Here is a 14,561-nt window from a genome sequence, read left to right as displayed (position 1 = left end):
CTCTAAAGGTTTTATGTATATATGTGAAACTTTTATGGTCCACTGAACCGTATTCTGAGTCTGAGTCTGAATATACTCTGACATGATCCTAGCGGCACGAAGACAGCGAGAATTTGTTGTCCTGATTGATGAATTCAAACATTTTGGTGCTCTGGCGAGCATTATGCAGCAATCCAAACTGTAAGTACTTTTTAAGGACCGGTCTCATAGATTCCTGTCAGTCAACTGGGCTAAGGAATTTTTGCTTTCAGTCAAGTGGGAGGGGAGGGGGTGGGGGGGGGGCGCCGATGCACTAATCTTGCGAGAGAAGTATTTTTGTTATATGGTGATAATAACTGTATCAAGCAAAGATTTTTTTATAATGAAGTCTTATAGAGTCTAATGGTTACAGTATTGAATACTGGGCAGAATAAGTATTGCAATGTCTTAGGGTCTTCGTGCTTCCTCATGGGATAGAGCTCAGAGAGTGCCATACCATGGTACTCACATAGGGGGCAGGGTGGGTGTAAAGGGCAAAGGGATGGAGTGGCATTGGGGTGTGAGCCCATGACGGGTAGAGCTCCGGGTGTGGGAAGGAGGCAGGTTTGGGGGCCACGGGGTGTAGAAGGGGTGAAAAGCGAAACAAATCCCAGGTAGAAGCTCCACGAAGAAATACTGTTTTTTGAGTTATAGGTTTGCATATGTCATGAGACCTAGCCAGAAGCCACTTGTTCTAAGGGGGACTGGCAGCGAGGTCCTAAAAGAGTTCAGCTAAGTAAGAGGAGCATTTCATGTTCCAATGACAGATAATCAATTTGTTCAGATAGCTTCTTGCAATATTAACGGGCCAATAATCAAACGAATCTCAAATCTACGCTTCAGTGGCTCATGTCTGCCCAAGTTCAAATACTTTTGTTTTAGGAAACGCACCTTAAATCACATTCCACTCCCCCTAGAATGTCATGCTTCATTTCCCAAGCTTTTTTTGTATCTGCTGGAGCAGCAGTTGGGGGGCTACCATTCTGTTCACACACTATTGTTCGCGGAAATTCTTGCAGGTCACTAGAGATGATAGGGCAAGATGGATAGTAGTAAGTCAGAAAATTGAAAATCGGATCCTTCAGATAATTAGGTTCTACACGCCAATAGTAGATAATATAACAGGCCTTGAAGAGCTCGAAAATGCCTGCGTTTATTTTGCAGAATATACAATTATATTCTTCCCGTAAGAACAAAGCCCAAAATATATCTAGAGCTTCCAGGCGTTTGGCCAGAATGAGTCGAGATCTTGCATTAATCGACCCCTAAAGAACTCAATACCCACAGCCACAGGAGTACACTTGTTTTTCCAGGAGATTTAATTCAGCCTCAAGGATATATATATTTTTTTAATCTCTTATCAGTGAGATAGAGGGAAGTCTTTCATCCTTTCAAACCCATTCTCAGATCACTCCATCCCTGTGACAGAAATTAAGGTTAAGGCTAATCAGACTGAGCGTCCTCGGTGGACATTAGACAGGGCTCTCCTAACTGAGGATGGATGGGTCACGATTATGCAAGCCAATCTCCTGGAATTTCGCAAGAGGAATATTGGATCAGCATCAACATTTTCTGTTCAGGAGTCATGCAAGGCCTTTATCAGGTGGAGGCAATCTTTTTCAAAGCAAACATATCTAAGTTTAGGAAGGGAAACACAATGGCACTTTAGCGCAATCTAGACTAAGCAACTCAGCAGGCGCGGTGCGTCCATTGGGGTGTTGGGGCGTTGCCCCCCTGCCCCCGCACCCACCCGCGCCCGCAGCTCCGTCCTCGGTGTCTCTGAACTTAGTTTACTTAAGTTCAGAGACGCCGAGGGTGGGGAGAACTGACAATGCATGTCAGTCAGCATGACGTCGGACCGTGGGCGGTCCGGCGTCATGTTGACTGACATGCATTGTCAGACAAGCCATGGAAAGGCAGCACAAGTGGGCATGGAGAGTAATTTTTAGCCCGTGCCCGTCATGCGTACTTGTGATTTTACTGCCTTGCGCATGCCCATTAGGAGCCCCTCGGTCTCCTAATGGGCAGGCGGCGAGCGTAGCGTAAGCTGTGCCCTCAGCCGAATCCTGGTGCTGCAGCAGACTGATTTGCATATGGCCAGGTCTAAACTGGGGTGGCATGGTGCGCAAAAGAATGATGAATTTAACCCAGATCTCTTGACTGGGGGTGAATGTTTTGATTTGTTCTGCATCATTCCGTCCACAAATTGTGTGTCTTTTGCTATTAACGATGAAGATGGGTCAAACGGTAGACCAAATGGCAGAAAGAAATTGAGTATTTCTTCAGCACTATAGAAAGCTTTATACTTCTCCATCTCCTGCTTGTGCAGAATCTTTTATTAATTATCTCAGAACAGTAGATCTACCCATGCTCAGTAGAGACCAACCGGCTCAGGCAGGTGCTCCCATTACGATTATTGAAGTTCAGGAGACCATCAAAAGCTTCCCTAATGGGAGAGCTTGTGCGTGCGATGGATTGCCTTTAGAGCTTTACAAAACATTTATGGATCAATTAGCTAGACTGTTGGTGCAACTATTTCATGAAATGCTGAAGGGTTGCCAGATCCCCAAATCCTTGGGAGCAGTTATAGTAAGCTTTTTGAAAAAAGATAAGCCATCAGATAAGCCAGGCTCATATTGTCCAATAAGTTTGCTTAATAATCCCTATAAATTGTTAACTAAAATTATGGCCTCTAGAATAACTTCCCTAGTTCAGGATGTGATGGATGGAGATTAATGTGGTTTCCTGCCAGGGAGAACCATTGCAAATAATACCAACTTTTAATTCAGGCTATCGATTATTTCACGAAGAACAAAGCAAAAGCAGTGATTATTATGATAGTCGCTGAAAAAGCCTTTGATCTAGTCCAGTGGGACATTTTGTTTGCTACTTTACTTAGGTTCAATTTACCCCCTAAATTGGGGAATCTCCTGCAGAAGCAAAAATTATAGTTAACTCCCATAGGGCAGAATCACTTGAAATTAGACGTGGCACTCGTCGGGGCGCCCCAAGTCTCCAGTGCTGTTCGCACTGTTTATAGAACTACTAGCCTCGCTGCTACGCCAAGCTTACCAAATTAGGACACCTTGCCAGGGACACCCAAGCTCAAATTATTTGCTGATGATTTAATTCTCTACTTGGCGGCAGAAGAACAAAATATCCCCAGAATTTTCAGAAAGATCAAAACAGTCTCAGATCTAGGTCGGTACAGATTTAATCATACAAAGTCTGAAATACTTTTGTTGAAATATTCGTTCCAGGTTCTTCCCACTGATATGCAGACTCAGGTTTGCGGGATGGGCTCAATTAGATATTCTCTGCCACTTTACATTATTGGTGAAATCACATTGATAAAAGTTATGATTCTTTTTTTTTCTTTTTAGATTTTCAGATTTAATAATTAAAGTTAACCAAAGCTTTTTTAACAGTATGGCGCATATTTGTGTGGTCAGGAAATAAACCCCGGACCAACTTAGAAAGTTTGCAGTTGCCTATAGAAGAAGGGGGTCTCGCGCAGCCCCATTAAAAAAAAATATTATCAAGCTGCTTTTATGGATTGGTGCGTTCAAGCAGTTGCTTCCCAGGATCTGGAAGGTGATTTTTATTACAGGCAAATACTCCTAGAAAGCAATATTCAGCTTATCCCTTTCATTAAAATTCCACAGCTTCCAAAACACAGTAGATACGAGTTTCCTCAAATATTTCTTTTAAGATTTTCCCAAATGAAGGAAGAATTTCAGCTTACCTCCTTTCACCTAGAAATACTGATAGGACACTGCAACATTCTAGGTCTTTATCTAGATGACAGGAGTATTAGAAACTGGGAAAAGGTCGGGATCCACCGGTCTAAAGATCTTTTGGTAGAGGGGATCATAAAGACGTGGGATCAACTAAAATTGGGTAATCCAGAGCTCCCCTTCTCGTACTTTTCCTTTCTTCAGCTCCGCAATTGTATGCAAAATATACAACCTTCAAGTGATACTCTTGCCACTTTGATCAGCCAGGCCTATTATGTGAGTGAGATAAGGGGGATATGGAATTGGTACCGAATAATTCAGCAACAACTCTATGTAAAGATACTATGCTAAACTCTATCCTGCCTACAAAAAATGTTTCCATCTATTTGTGGGTCGTGCTTCAGGTGTAAGCACACTACAGGAGATTGGGTATATGTTTGTTTTACTTGCCCAGCCCTATAGAAGTTTGGAAACAAGTCTTTCAGTGGCTTAGTACAATTTGCTGATATCTTTAGTCCCTGACTCGTTGGCTGTCCGTTTGGCATTAACGTCACACTCAACTTATCAATTTGCCAAAAACAGCTAGTGTATATTGCATCCCTGGTGGCAAAATCTTTGATCCTACAAAAATGGAGATTGATCAAGGCCCCAGCCTTCGGCAATTGGGAATATAAGATGACACAAGTAGAATCCAAGGACAAAATGTACTCCCAAAGAGTAGGGGCCATTGTGAAATTTCATAAACTTTGGGGTGAGAAGTAGGGATTCTTCTTTTAAGGGAGAGATAGCTGTATGCACTGTGTTAGGTTTATTTTGAGGGCTACATCTGGTAACATGATTGAGAACTAGGCCACTCTGGGGTTGGCTATTTATATTATTGTTTTATCTACAACGATGACGTTGTTTGGATTAATTGTATTACCTATGTTTTCCTGTCTACCTGTGGTTACAAATAAAGAAAACAAAAACTAATGGTAGTACTTTTTCGGTGGGCATATAACAAGTTGATTATAAATGAGTTTGACAAAAAAGCAAGTACTGTACAATGTTTATAATGCATCGTTTTTTTAGGGCTGCTGTAATCAAGACTTTATTTTTTTAAACAAATCCTTAAGGAGAGGGCTTTTGCTCAGCTGCTTTCAATCAAGTGGTTGCTTTGGTGTATCTGGTTTTAGCCATTGCTTTAGTTCAGTGTAATTCATATCGTAGATCAGCCTACAGGAGTATTGCTGTCTTACCATTCAGCTATTGGCTACTATTCTCACTATTATACCTTTGAGTAGTGCGCTTCCATTCCAGTGCACAAGGTGCATTGTTTCCTGCAGCAGCCAGCAGGGACTATCTGATAGAGGCAGAAGCTATCTTGAGCAGAAGCCATCTTGAAAAGATAGCTTCCCAAAATAATAGCAACACATTCTGAGTGGCAAATGACTTTTGGACTGATATAAATAAGTACGTATATGCACTATAATATTTGTTTGGTGTTATTTTTCTACAAAATCACATTTTTTGCAAAAAAAGAACGCTAAAAGAAAAATACAAAACACATGCCTAGAGAAATATTGAAAAATAGTGAGATGTATTATAGTGCATTTACATATTTACACAGATCATACTTTAACCTCTTTAGTGCTGAGGATGACCCATTAACATCCTCCACACTATGGAGATATTGCAGAGGACGTCAACAAGTTGTCCTCTGCATTGAAAAGGAAAATGGGGTGTGAGTAGGGATGTTCACTCCAGTCAACCCCAACCCCGGGGGCAGGAACCCCACTAGATAAAAGCTAAAAAATGATCGGGGAAAAAGTAGGGCTGGGCCGGCTGGGTGGGGGGCACCTTTGCCTAGGACTAGTTCTCACAACAGGGACGAATCAAACCAGGGAACATATCTCCATGTTGTGTTTCTGGGCCTTTTGTGTCATGTGCGCTAGTTCCTTACACAGAGGTGCGGTAATGTATCTATCGGAAAAAAGCGTGGGACTGCTGGGTGGTAGGAATGTTGTGGATTTCCACAGATTCCAGAAGTTACCTTCACAGAAATTTGAGAAAAAGTGAAACTTTAGTCAAAGTTTGAGGTTTGCAGAGCATTGAGGGTAAAACAATGTGCGATTCATGTGAGGCAAGCAGCCTTGACGCCTCTGGGTGCCTACTTTTCCAAAACATCTGGCTTTGGTAGGTTTCAATGGAGGGGGCAGCTTAACCTGCGCCCAAATACCACAGTTACCCACATTGCCAAAACAGATTTTATTGTTTTCAAAGGCATGTTGTGTCTAAGTTGCGCTGTGGGGCCATTTGTCCTGTGGGAGCTAGGCTGATCCATATAATTGGGGTACTGTTTTTATATGGAGAAGTGTGGTAATGCTCAGTGGTAGGTATTTTTAGATCCTGCAGATTCCAGAATTTTCCATTATAGACATGAGTGGATAGATAATGTGAGATTTTAGTCAAAAGTTTGAGGTTTGCAAGGCACTGTGCGTAAGAAAATGTAGCATGATCCACACAAGGCAAACAACCCAGGATGGCCCTGGGTGTCTAGTTTTAAAACATTTCTGGGTTTGATAGGTTTACACCACTGCCAAAATAGGTCATTTTTTTGTACAGGAAAAGTTGATGTCTCCTTGTTGCGTTTTGGGGCTGCTTCATGTTGCAGGCTCTAGGCCAAGCCACGCAAGTGAGGTAGCTTTTATTTTACAGGGAGAAGTGTGGGAACGCTCTGTGGTACACTTTTTTGGGATCCCCAGAGATCCTTGAAGTTTCTTGAGGAAAATGCATGATTTTAGTCAGTTTAAGGTTTGGTGGACATTATGGATGAGAAAACATTGTGAAATCCACACAATGAGTATCTAGTTTAAAAAAATGCCTGGGGTGTGTACATTTTACTGGGTGGCAGCTGAGCCCAGGTCGAATGACGTCGCTAGCCCCATCGCCAAAACAAGCAATAATTTTTTTTAAATACGACATGTTGATGTCTCAATTATGTATTTTGGGGCCTTTTCTATTACACAAGTTGAGTAGCGTTTTTATCGGGAGAAATATGGGAAAAATTGAACTTTTTTAATCCTGGGCAGATCCCCAAAGCGTCTGTCCCAAAAATACGAAGAAAATGTGAGATTTTAGTCAGAGTTTGAGGTTTGCAGGGCTTTATGGGTAAGAAAACATAATGGGATCCATGCAGAGCACACCACCCTCAACTTCTGTGTGTGTCTAGTTTTAAAAAATGTCAAATACTTGTGTCTCAACGTTAAGTTTTAGAGCCTTTTGTTATTATGAATTTAGTTTATAAATCACATGCTAGTATGGATTTTCCCCAAATTCAGAGGTGTACAAGTACCCACTGTTGCTAAACTCCGTATCTTGTGTACATTTAAAAAAATACATGTTTTTTTTTATACCCATTTTCCATTCATTAGATGTTACCACATGAATTGTTGCATAGTTGGTACACAATGAAAAATCGTTACAAAGTGAAGCTCAGATGTTGGCTCTGGATATCACATGTTTTTGGACCACCAACAAACACTATGGCCTGATTACGAGTGGGTCCGGTTTTTATTAACCTCTGCATAAAGCTGTGTTTGCACAGGGGTTCTGAATTATGAGTTTGGCTGCATTTAACTCATCTGATAATTATCAAATACGTTAAAAACCTCAACCTTCATTAACTTTTAGCAAATCAAAAACCTGCTGAAATTTAATAGGGAAAAAAAAGTTGATGGTATTTACTGCATCATGCAGATTTTGGTGCAAACAACACCAAATTTAGCATGTTGTATCCTGAAAACGTGTAATACGTGCAATTTATCACACCCAATAAATAATGTATACTTCTGTATTATTATTTATTATGTGCTAAAGATAGGACCTTCACTCGTATTCAGGGCTTATATATCCCTGCGATCAGAAGCGTCTGATGTACTTAAAGGTATGTTACGTTTCTAAATTGCAAGAAACAAAAGGAGGGAGAGGATCACTCTTATTCCCCCTGGAAATACTAGTAGAAACAACAAAAGAGTGATTGATACATAACTAGAAAAACTAGCCAATAAAACAGTGTGGGGAAACAAATTTATTTTATAAAAGAACCCTCACTCACCAACCTGGTTGGTGACATGCTTCATCATAGGGTTCCCACCAGAGAGGCAGAGTGCCTCCCTGGTGTGCTTCAACACCTGAGTTACAGCGGAGCAGGTTTTTGTTTGGGAGAGTGATTGTGAAAAGTGGTGCAAGTATTAAAAGGTGGCTGGTTTTAACCAAAAAACGATTTATTCCAGGCAAACCAACAACCGTTTAAAAGCAAGTGGAACGGACCTAGACTGGCTGGTTAGGATAACCAGAGTTGTCCGATTTAAAATAAGTGGAAAGAAATGGTCAACATGTTTCAGCTTTTGTTGCGGATTCGCTAAGCATTCTTCAGGACAGGTGAGATTCCACGGCGGTATGCGCACGCTAAGGCGCAACCTAACCTGTGGAACCCTGCTAGTGGTAAAACTTACGGTTCTACCAATGTGGCCTCCTGGGATTTCCTAGGCCACTGAACTTAGAAAACGATATGCGTTTTACTTCATGGGTCCGAGAGGGGGGACAATGTGCTATAGTATTTCCATGCTCACACACTCCCGTGGGAAACCTCACGCTGTCCTCTTCGGCCCGAATATTGGTACACAATGAAAAATCATTACAAAGTGAAGCTCAGATGTTGGCTCTGGATATCACATGTTTTTGGACCACCAACAAACACTATGGCCTGATTACGAGTGGGTCCGGTTTTTATTAACCTCTGCATAAAGCTGTGTTTGCACAGGGCTTCTGAATTATGAGTTTGGTTGCATTTAACTCATTTGATAATTATCAAATACGTTAAAAACCTCAACCTTCCAGAGGTCGCCGACTGTCTCGGCATGGAAGGATAACATGGATTGGTGCATGTTTCGGGAAAAGGTGGTGTATGTTGCGAGAGGTAAGCCTGGGACATGGGTGAACGTATGGGGCCCCTGGAACGCCTACCGCGGGGGAATCTGTACCCCGCCGTTATTGCCCGATCCGTCACCGGCCCCATCCCCTTAGCCAGTTTATCTCCCCGGTCCCGGGCACTGAGTCCACCTAATCCCAGTCTTGACCTTTTTCCCCCCCTTGCTACTCCTATGGATTGGTAGGGTCCCCCCCGCTAGGGGAGCACATGCTGCTGTTTCCGATTGTGGGTTGCCTTGTGGATTTGTTTTTTTGTTGTTATTTATATTAAAATGAAACCGTTATGTGGGCCCGGATGGTGTGGCTACCACCGCTTCTAACTCCTGTGCATTTCCCCTTGCCGCGGCATGCGCGCTATTGTTTGTATCACATGCTCCTCTTGCTTGCTAGCGGCCGGCCTGAAGGTTGTAGGCCCATCTTTGTATATTTTTTGAATTTTGTAATAAACGGTTTAAAAAAAAAAAAAAAAAAACCTCAACCTTCATTAACCTTTAGCAAATCAAAAACCTGCTGAAATTTAATAGGGAAAAAAAGTTGATGGTATTTACTGTATCATGCAGATTTTGGTGCAAACAACACCAAAATGTGCATGTTATATCCTGAAAACGTGTAATACGTGCTATTTATCACACTCAATAAATAATGTATACTTCTGTATTATTATTTATTATGTGCTAAAGATAGCACTTCACTCGTAATCAGGGCTTATATATCCCTGCGATCAGAAGCGTCTGATGGACTTAAAGGTATGTTACGTTTCTAAATTGACCACTGGGACAGGAAATTACGGTTGAAACCATGGCCACCAATTTCTTTTTTTTACCACTTTTTTCATTAATGTTTGATTTCAACTATTAGTTTCTGATAGAAAACTGTGAGCAGTCTACACAATTGATCCCTTGCTTAATTGGGAATTTTGTCTAGTTTTCAAAAATGCATAGCTGTCCAGGTTTACACATTTCACACCTGTTTTAACTGTTAACTGCAAGTAGGTTGAAACCACAAAAAATAGGAAAAATGGGCTATCAGTTACAAAATTACAAAAACTGTGGTCATTTTTTTCTATCTTGAAAGTTGGGAAGATGGTGATCTTAACATAGTTAACCTTTTGTTGATGGGGATTTTAGGAAACTAAAACATGCTTTCTTGCATTGCACTTTTTCCCCACTTTTCCAACACACAACAACATTTTGTTATGAACCGTATCAGTAACTATTCTCTGACAAACGCATTGGAGTACTTTGCGAAGCAAAGTGTACGTACATCCTACCACGGGGATACAACATTCTTCGCCTCCAAAGAGCACAAAACGCAGGTGGAGGAGTTGTCTTTAACCACAAGTACTCCCCTCTAATTACCTCAATAAATAAATAACCCCCTTCCCATCCTGTGCCTCACTGTGGAGTTATACTTGTATTTGGATTCCATATATTTTAGTTTAATATTTCAACCACACCAGAGACCCCCCACCAAGATTCGACACACGACCTGTATCAACCAAGCTGAATATCTCATATGACCGAGCTAGCATTAAAACATTTTTTATTGGTATTTATTTGATTATAGTTCTGATCAACACATCGATTCTTGTAATCAGTTTTTAAAGGAGAGTCCAACCTCAACTGGGAAAAAGATAAAGACACCCACACATCCCTCCTCAAATCCTTTGTGTCAGGTAACAACCTGCCCCAACATTGATCAGCAGTTGTCTCCAAATCAAAAGTTTGGGAAAACATTTTACACTGAACATATGGCCTTGGGTTCATTACAGTTCTTTCTTTGAATGATGCCTTGGTTTGCCTCTATTCATTGATTAAAAGAAACTAAATCCTCTACCAAAGTAAAAAGATCCTACCTCAAAAATAAGGTACAGTCAGTCTACATCTTTATTTAGGAAAACAGAGTTTATACTGCTGCCTGCATTGCAGGTGATGATCCTTTTAGATTAGTTCATAAACTTGATTCAAAAGATGGTGTGAAAAATTGGAGGCTGGGAGGAGTGTGGGGGAGGTGCAAACCTTTCCATGTACTGATCCATTTCTGAATTAGGTTTTTTGATGAATCTTTCTGCAAATCGATTGTGAGTGTGAAGCTGTATTTAGCTTTACCTTTTATGCCATCTTAAATTTAGGTGAAGTTAACTGTAAATAAAAAAGAGATAGACATTAAGGAACCAATGTGTTGGTTGGTAAATATTTTAAAAACTCTGGTCTGCATACCTGATTCTGTGAGCTGATACACTGCCTATGTTAAGTAACAAGTACACTTTTTACGTTGACAGACATTTGTGGATGAATGGATGGCACAGAACTCCAGAAAGGCAACATTTATGAAGAGGATCTTCTCCCACAGCATGGAATTCATCGCAGCACGCAGGAACAACCCTGGGGAAATCTGCACTGGAGGATTTGTGGCATGCGATTGCTACGCCATGGCTGCAGCTATTGATGACAACATTATCCGTGAAGTCATAGAGTGCGGGATTTCTGTTGAACTGAAGGGAGAGTTAACAAGGGGAATGATGATCATGGACATGCGGGACAAACTGAAGAAAAAAACCAAGGCCCATGTGATGATCGCAATTGATCTAGAGAAGTACAAGGCTCTAATGATGGCGGCTTTGAAATGACACACGACATTGTAAGGTGGATAGATACAGGAGTGTACACTTCAAGAAACCATCTAGATTTGCACTGTTTTTGTATTGTGATCTATAGGATCAAATCACAAAGACAATCAATCATTCACTATGCCTTTTGGCCACTAAAACCACAAGATTACCGGTAGGGTCACAGCTTTTAGACACTAAAACAAAATGAAAGTTGAGCTTTTAGGGCATTCAGTAAGTCTAAGGCATACAGTGATAACTAATTTTGAAGCAGGCCTTTTATCTAAAAAGTGTAATGTATTTTGACAGTGGATCCTTTCGTAGAAAGCTGTGATTTGTCCTTCATTCTGCTAATAACAAGGTTCATCTATTGATTACTCATATTCTCATGTTTACGGAGGTGTATAGATTAATATTATGTTTTGCTTTATACAAAATCTTGCTGTTCTAAAGGAAAGATTAAAAGAAACAGTTTTGTTTATAAATGATGGATCAGATTAATTGTAAGGGAAACCAAAACTAATAAGTAGTTTGTGATTAAAAAAATGTGCTATGTTGAATTGAGATATCTGATGGCGAGTGCGAGGATAAGTGCTTATTGCCTAAGAAACCATGTTGGAGTAGGGTTGTTTTTTTTAGTCAATAGATTGGATTAAAGATTATGGGTTTGATTATAAAACACAGGCCAGATGGATTACGAATCCCCCATCTGCACAGAAAGTGACCTCACCGGATTTGCCATCATCCATCTGCACAGGAAATAACATCACGGGTTTCCTGCCAAAACTGCCTTTAAAAGAAGAAGTCAGCAAGAGGAATAATTTCCATAATTCATCTGCACAGGAAGTGACATCACTGAATTTTCCATCATCCATCTGCAGATTAGATGGCATCACTGGTTTCCCGCTAAATCTGTCTTTTGAATTAAATCTGTTTTATTGACAGAATACAGAGCAGAGAACAAAATTGAGTCGCCTACAACCCAACGGGCCGGCAAGTTAAGATCCAGCTGTGCAAGCAAGTCAATGATAATAGCAAGGCTTTCAAATGTTAAACACAGCAAGCCGCCTACAACCCAACAGGGCCGGCCATGTCTTAAGAAAGATGGTAATCGATGGACAGTGCTGTGGACTGACGCCCAAGTTAATTTAGAAGCAAGAGGTCGCGGGGGCCGCATGGCGACCCATGGAGGCGGTAGTCCCTATGTAGTATTCCGAATTTGAACACTGAACGGAACCAGAATGAAGTGAAACAATAAAGAAGTCAAAGTAAAACCCTCGCCCTCCCCCCGCCCCTTCTCCTCAGTGAGCCACTCAAAAAAATAAAAAAAGTGGGATAGCAGTCCAGGCACCTTGTAAGCTACAGCAATTTAACTACCACGTCGGGAAGTGGAAGAGGACCAGTAATATGCATACTTATGGGATAATAGAGGTGTCGTCAGGGACCAATTTGTGGATGCGGAGGTATTGTGGGAAGGTCAGTTCTCGAAATTCTGTGGAGAGAATAGCTAAGAAAGGAGCCCAGGTTTTGGCACAGTCTGCATTCTTCCCCGCTGCCACCATAGAGAGTTTCTCCATCACTAAAAGGTTCCATAGCTGATTTATCCAATGTATATGCTCCGGTATTCTGTCCGATTTCCACCTTGCCAATATAACCCTGAGCGCAGCGTTCAATGCAAGCGCCATTTGCCTCCCCCTAAGCGAGCGCAGAGGAAAGGTTATCGCATTAGGGTGGCCTAAAAGAATGTACGCAGGGAGCCGGGGGTATGAAGGTGTTAACGGCCATGTCAATGTCGTCTAGTATCTGTTTCCAGTAACGGGTTAGTTTGGGGCAGTACCAGAGTAGGTGGAGAAGAGACCCGGGACTACCACATCCCCTCCAACAGAGGCCGTCGCACTGAGGTTGCCATTTGTAGACCCTATCCGGAGTATAGTACCAATATGTCTCGATCTTAAAGGCTGTTTCCGTGTGGCTAGAGGAATACGTAGTGTGGTGTGCCCGAAAAAAAACATCCTCCCACTCCTTGTCGGATAGCGTGCACCCTAATTCTGTCTCCCAGCGCTTCTGTCCAGCAGTACGTACTCTAGGGAGGGCCGTGGTAAGGAACGAGAACATTTCCGAAATAAGGCGTTTGTCGTCTTTTTTGCTAATGATCCATTTCTCAAATGGCAACATCGGGCGGAATGCAAGGGATCGCGTCTCGGACCCAGATATCCAATGTATTATCTGGGAGTGCAAATAAAAATCGGTCGAAGACAGATTATAGTCCATTTGGAGTTCCTTAAAAAGGATCAGCCCCGAAGATCGAATAGATGCCCTAAGTGTTTACAACCACCTTCAATCCAGCGTGTGGCCGTCCCATTATTCATACCCGGCTGAAAGGCAAAATCTGTCTTTAAAAGAAGAAGCCAAGCAAGAGGATTCAAAATGTTCTATCTTACACAACAAGAATTTTCAAATCTATCAAGGACTTGGCGATGAATAGTATGAGTCTTCATCTTTACTGCAAGTTTTACAGCAGTCAATGAAAACACATTAAACTTAAAAATAAATTTCCTATGAAAAAGTTAGGTATGTCACACATCACATGCTCCAATCACCATGAAGCTAGTCCTGTAAGTAGTGAAACCACCATCTTGATTTCTCTTTATTGGCTGCAGAGCCAGTTAAGTAGCTATTTTGATATTCTCAGTTCTTTATACAAATTTTAAAATGTATAATCTTAGATGTATAATGTAAGATTTTCCCAAAAGGTTGCTGCAGGGCTTTATAACTAAACACCGCATTGCTTGCTGTTATAGTTATCAAAGTTTGTGTTTGATTGTTACCTAACTTTGGCAGAGTAAAGGGAGCGTGTGTGACAGCCTCCCAATACCCAGCAGGCGCCTAATACTGGGCCTTTCATTTGTGCAGCTGGTGTGGACTACACTGGTCAATTGCAACAGGCGCAGTCCTATTTCTATGCTAATGGACTTGGTGCACTTACCCAGCCATTGCCATGGCCTTTGAATACTGCATATGCCCTCCCCAGGCTATACATCAGCGGGAGTTGGGCAGTTCTAACGCTGAGTGCAAGCAGGTCCTCCAAGGCTCCCCTAAAACGCCCTGATCGGCAGAGACTGATCAGGATTATAAAATCCATATGGAGCTCTCTCCTAGAGTGAAGGTGTCAGCTGGTTCCCTCCAGACCCTAATACTAATAAACATAATTAACTTATGGTACGGGG

General features: G+C 41.6%; 1 protein-coding gene across 3 annotated transcripts in view; it reads left to right on the top strand.

The window, feature by feature from the left end:
• The window catches only part of LOC146805553 (nucleoside hydrolase-like), a 229,136-nt gene extending 217,317 nt beyond the window's left edge, over positions 1-11,819 (top strand). For all 3 annotated transcript variants that reach the window (XM_085622809.1, XM_085622810.1, XM_085622811.1), the window contains one exon: positions 11,008-11,819. In XM_085622809.1, the coding sequence (XP_085478935.1) occupies positions 11,008-11,355 (348 nt within the window). In that variant the 3' untranslated portion in view covers positions 11,356-11,819. The remainder of the gene's footprint in view (positions 1-11,007) is intronic.
• Positions 11,820-14,561: the final 2,742 nt, after the last annotated feature.

This window comes from Triturus cristatus, chromosome 8, assembly GCF_964204655.1.
Source record: "Triturus cristatus chromosome 8, aTriCri1.1, whole genome shotgun sequence".
Lineage (NCBI taxonomy): Eukaryota > Metazoa > Chordata > Amphibia > Caudata > Salamandridae > Triturus > Triturus cristatus.
The sequence above is the reverse complement of the archived record's forward strand: the minus strand, read 5'-3'. Positions and strand labels throughout refer to the sequence as shown.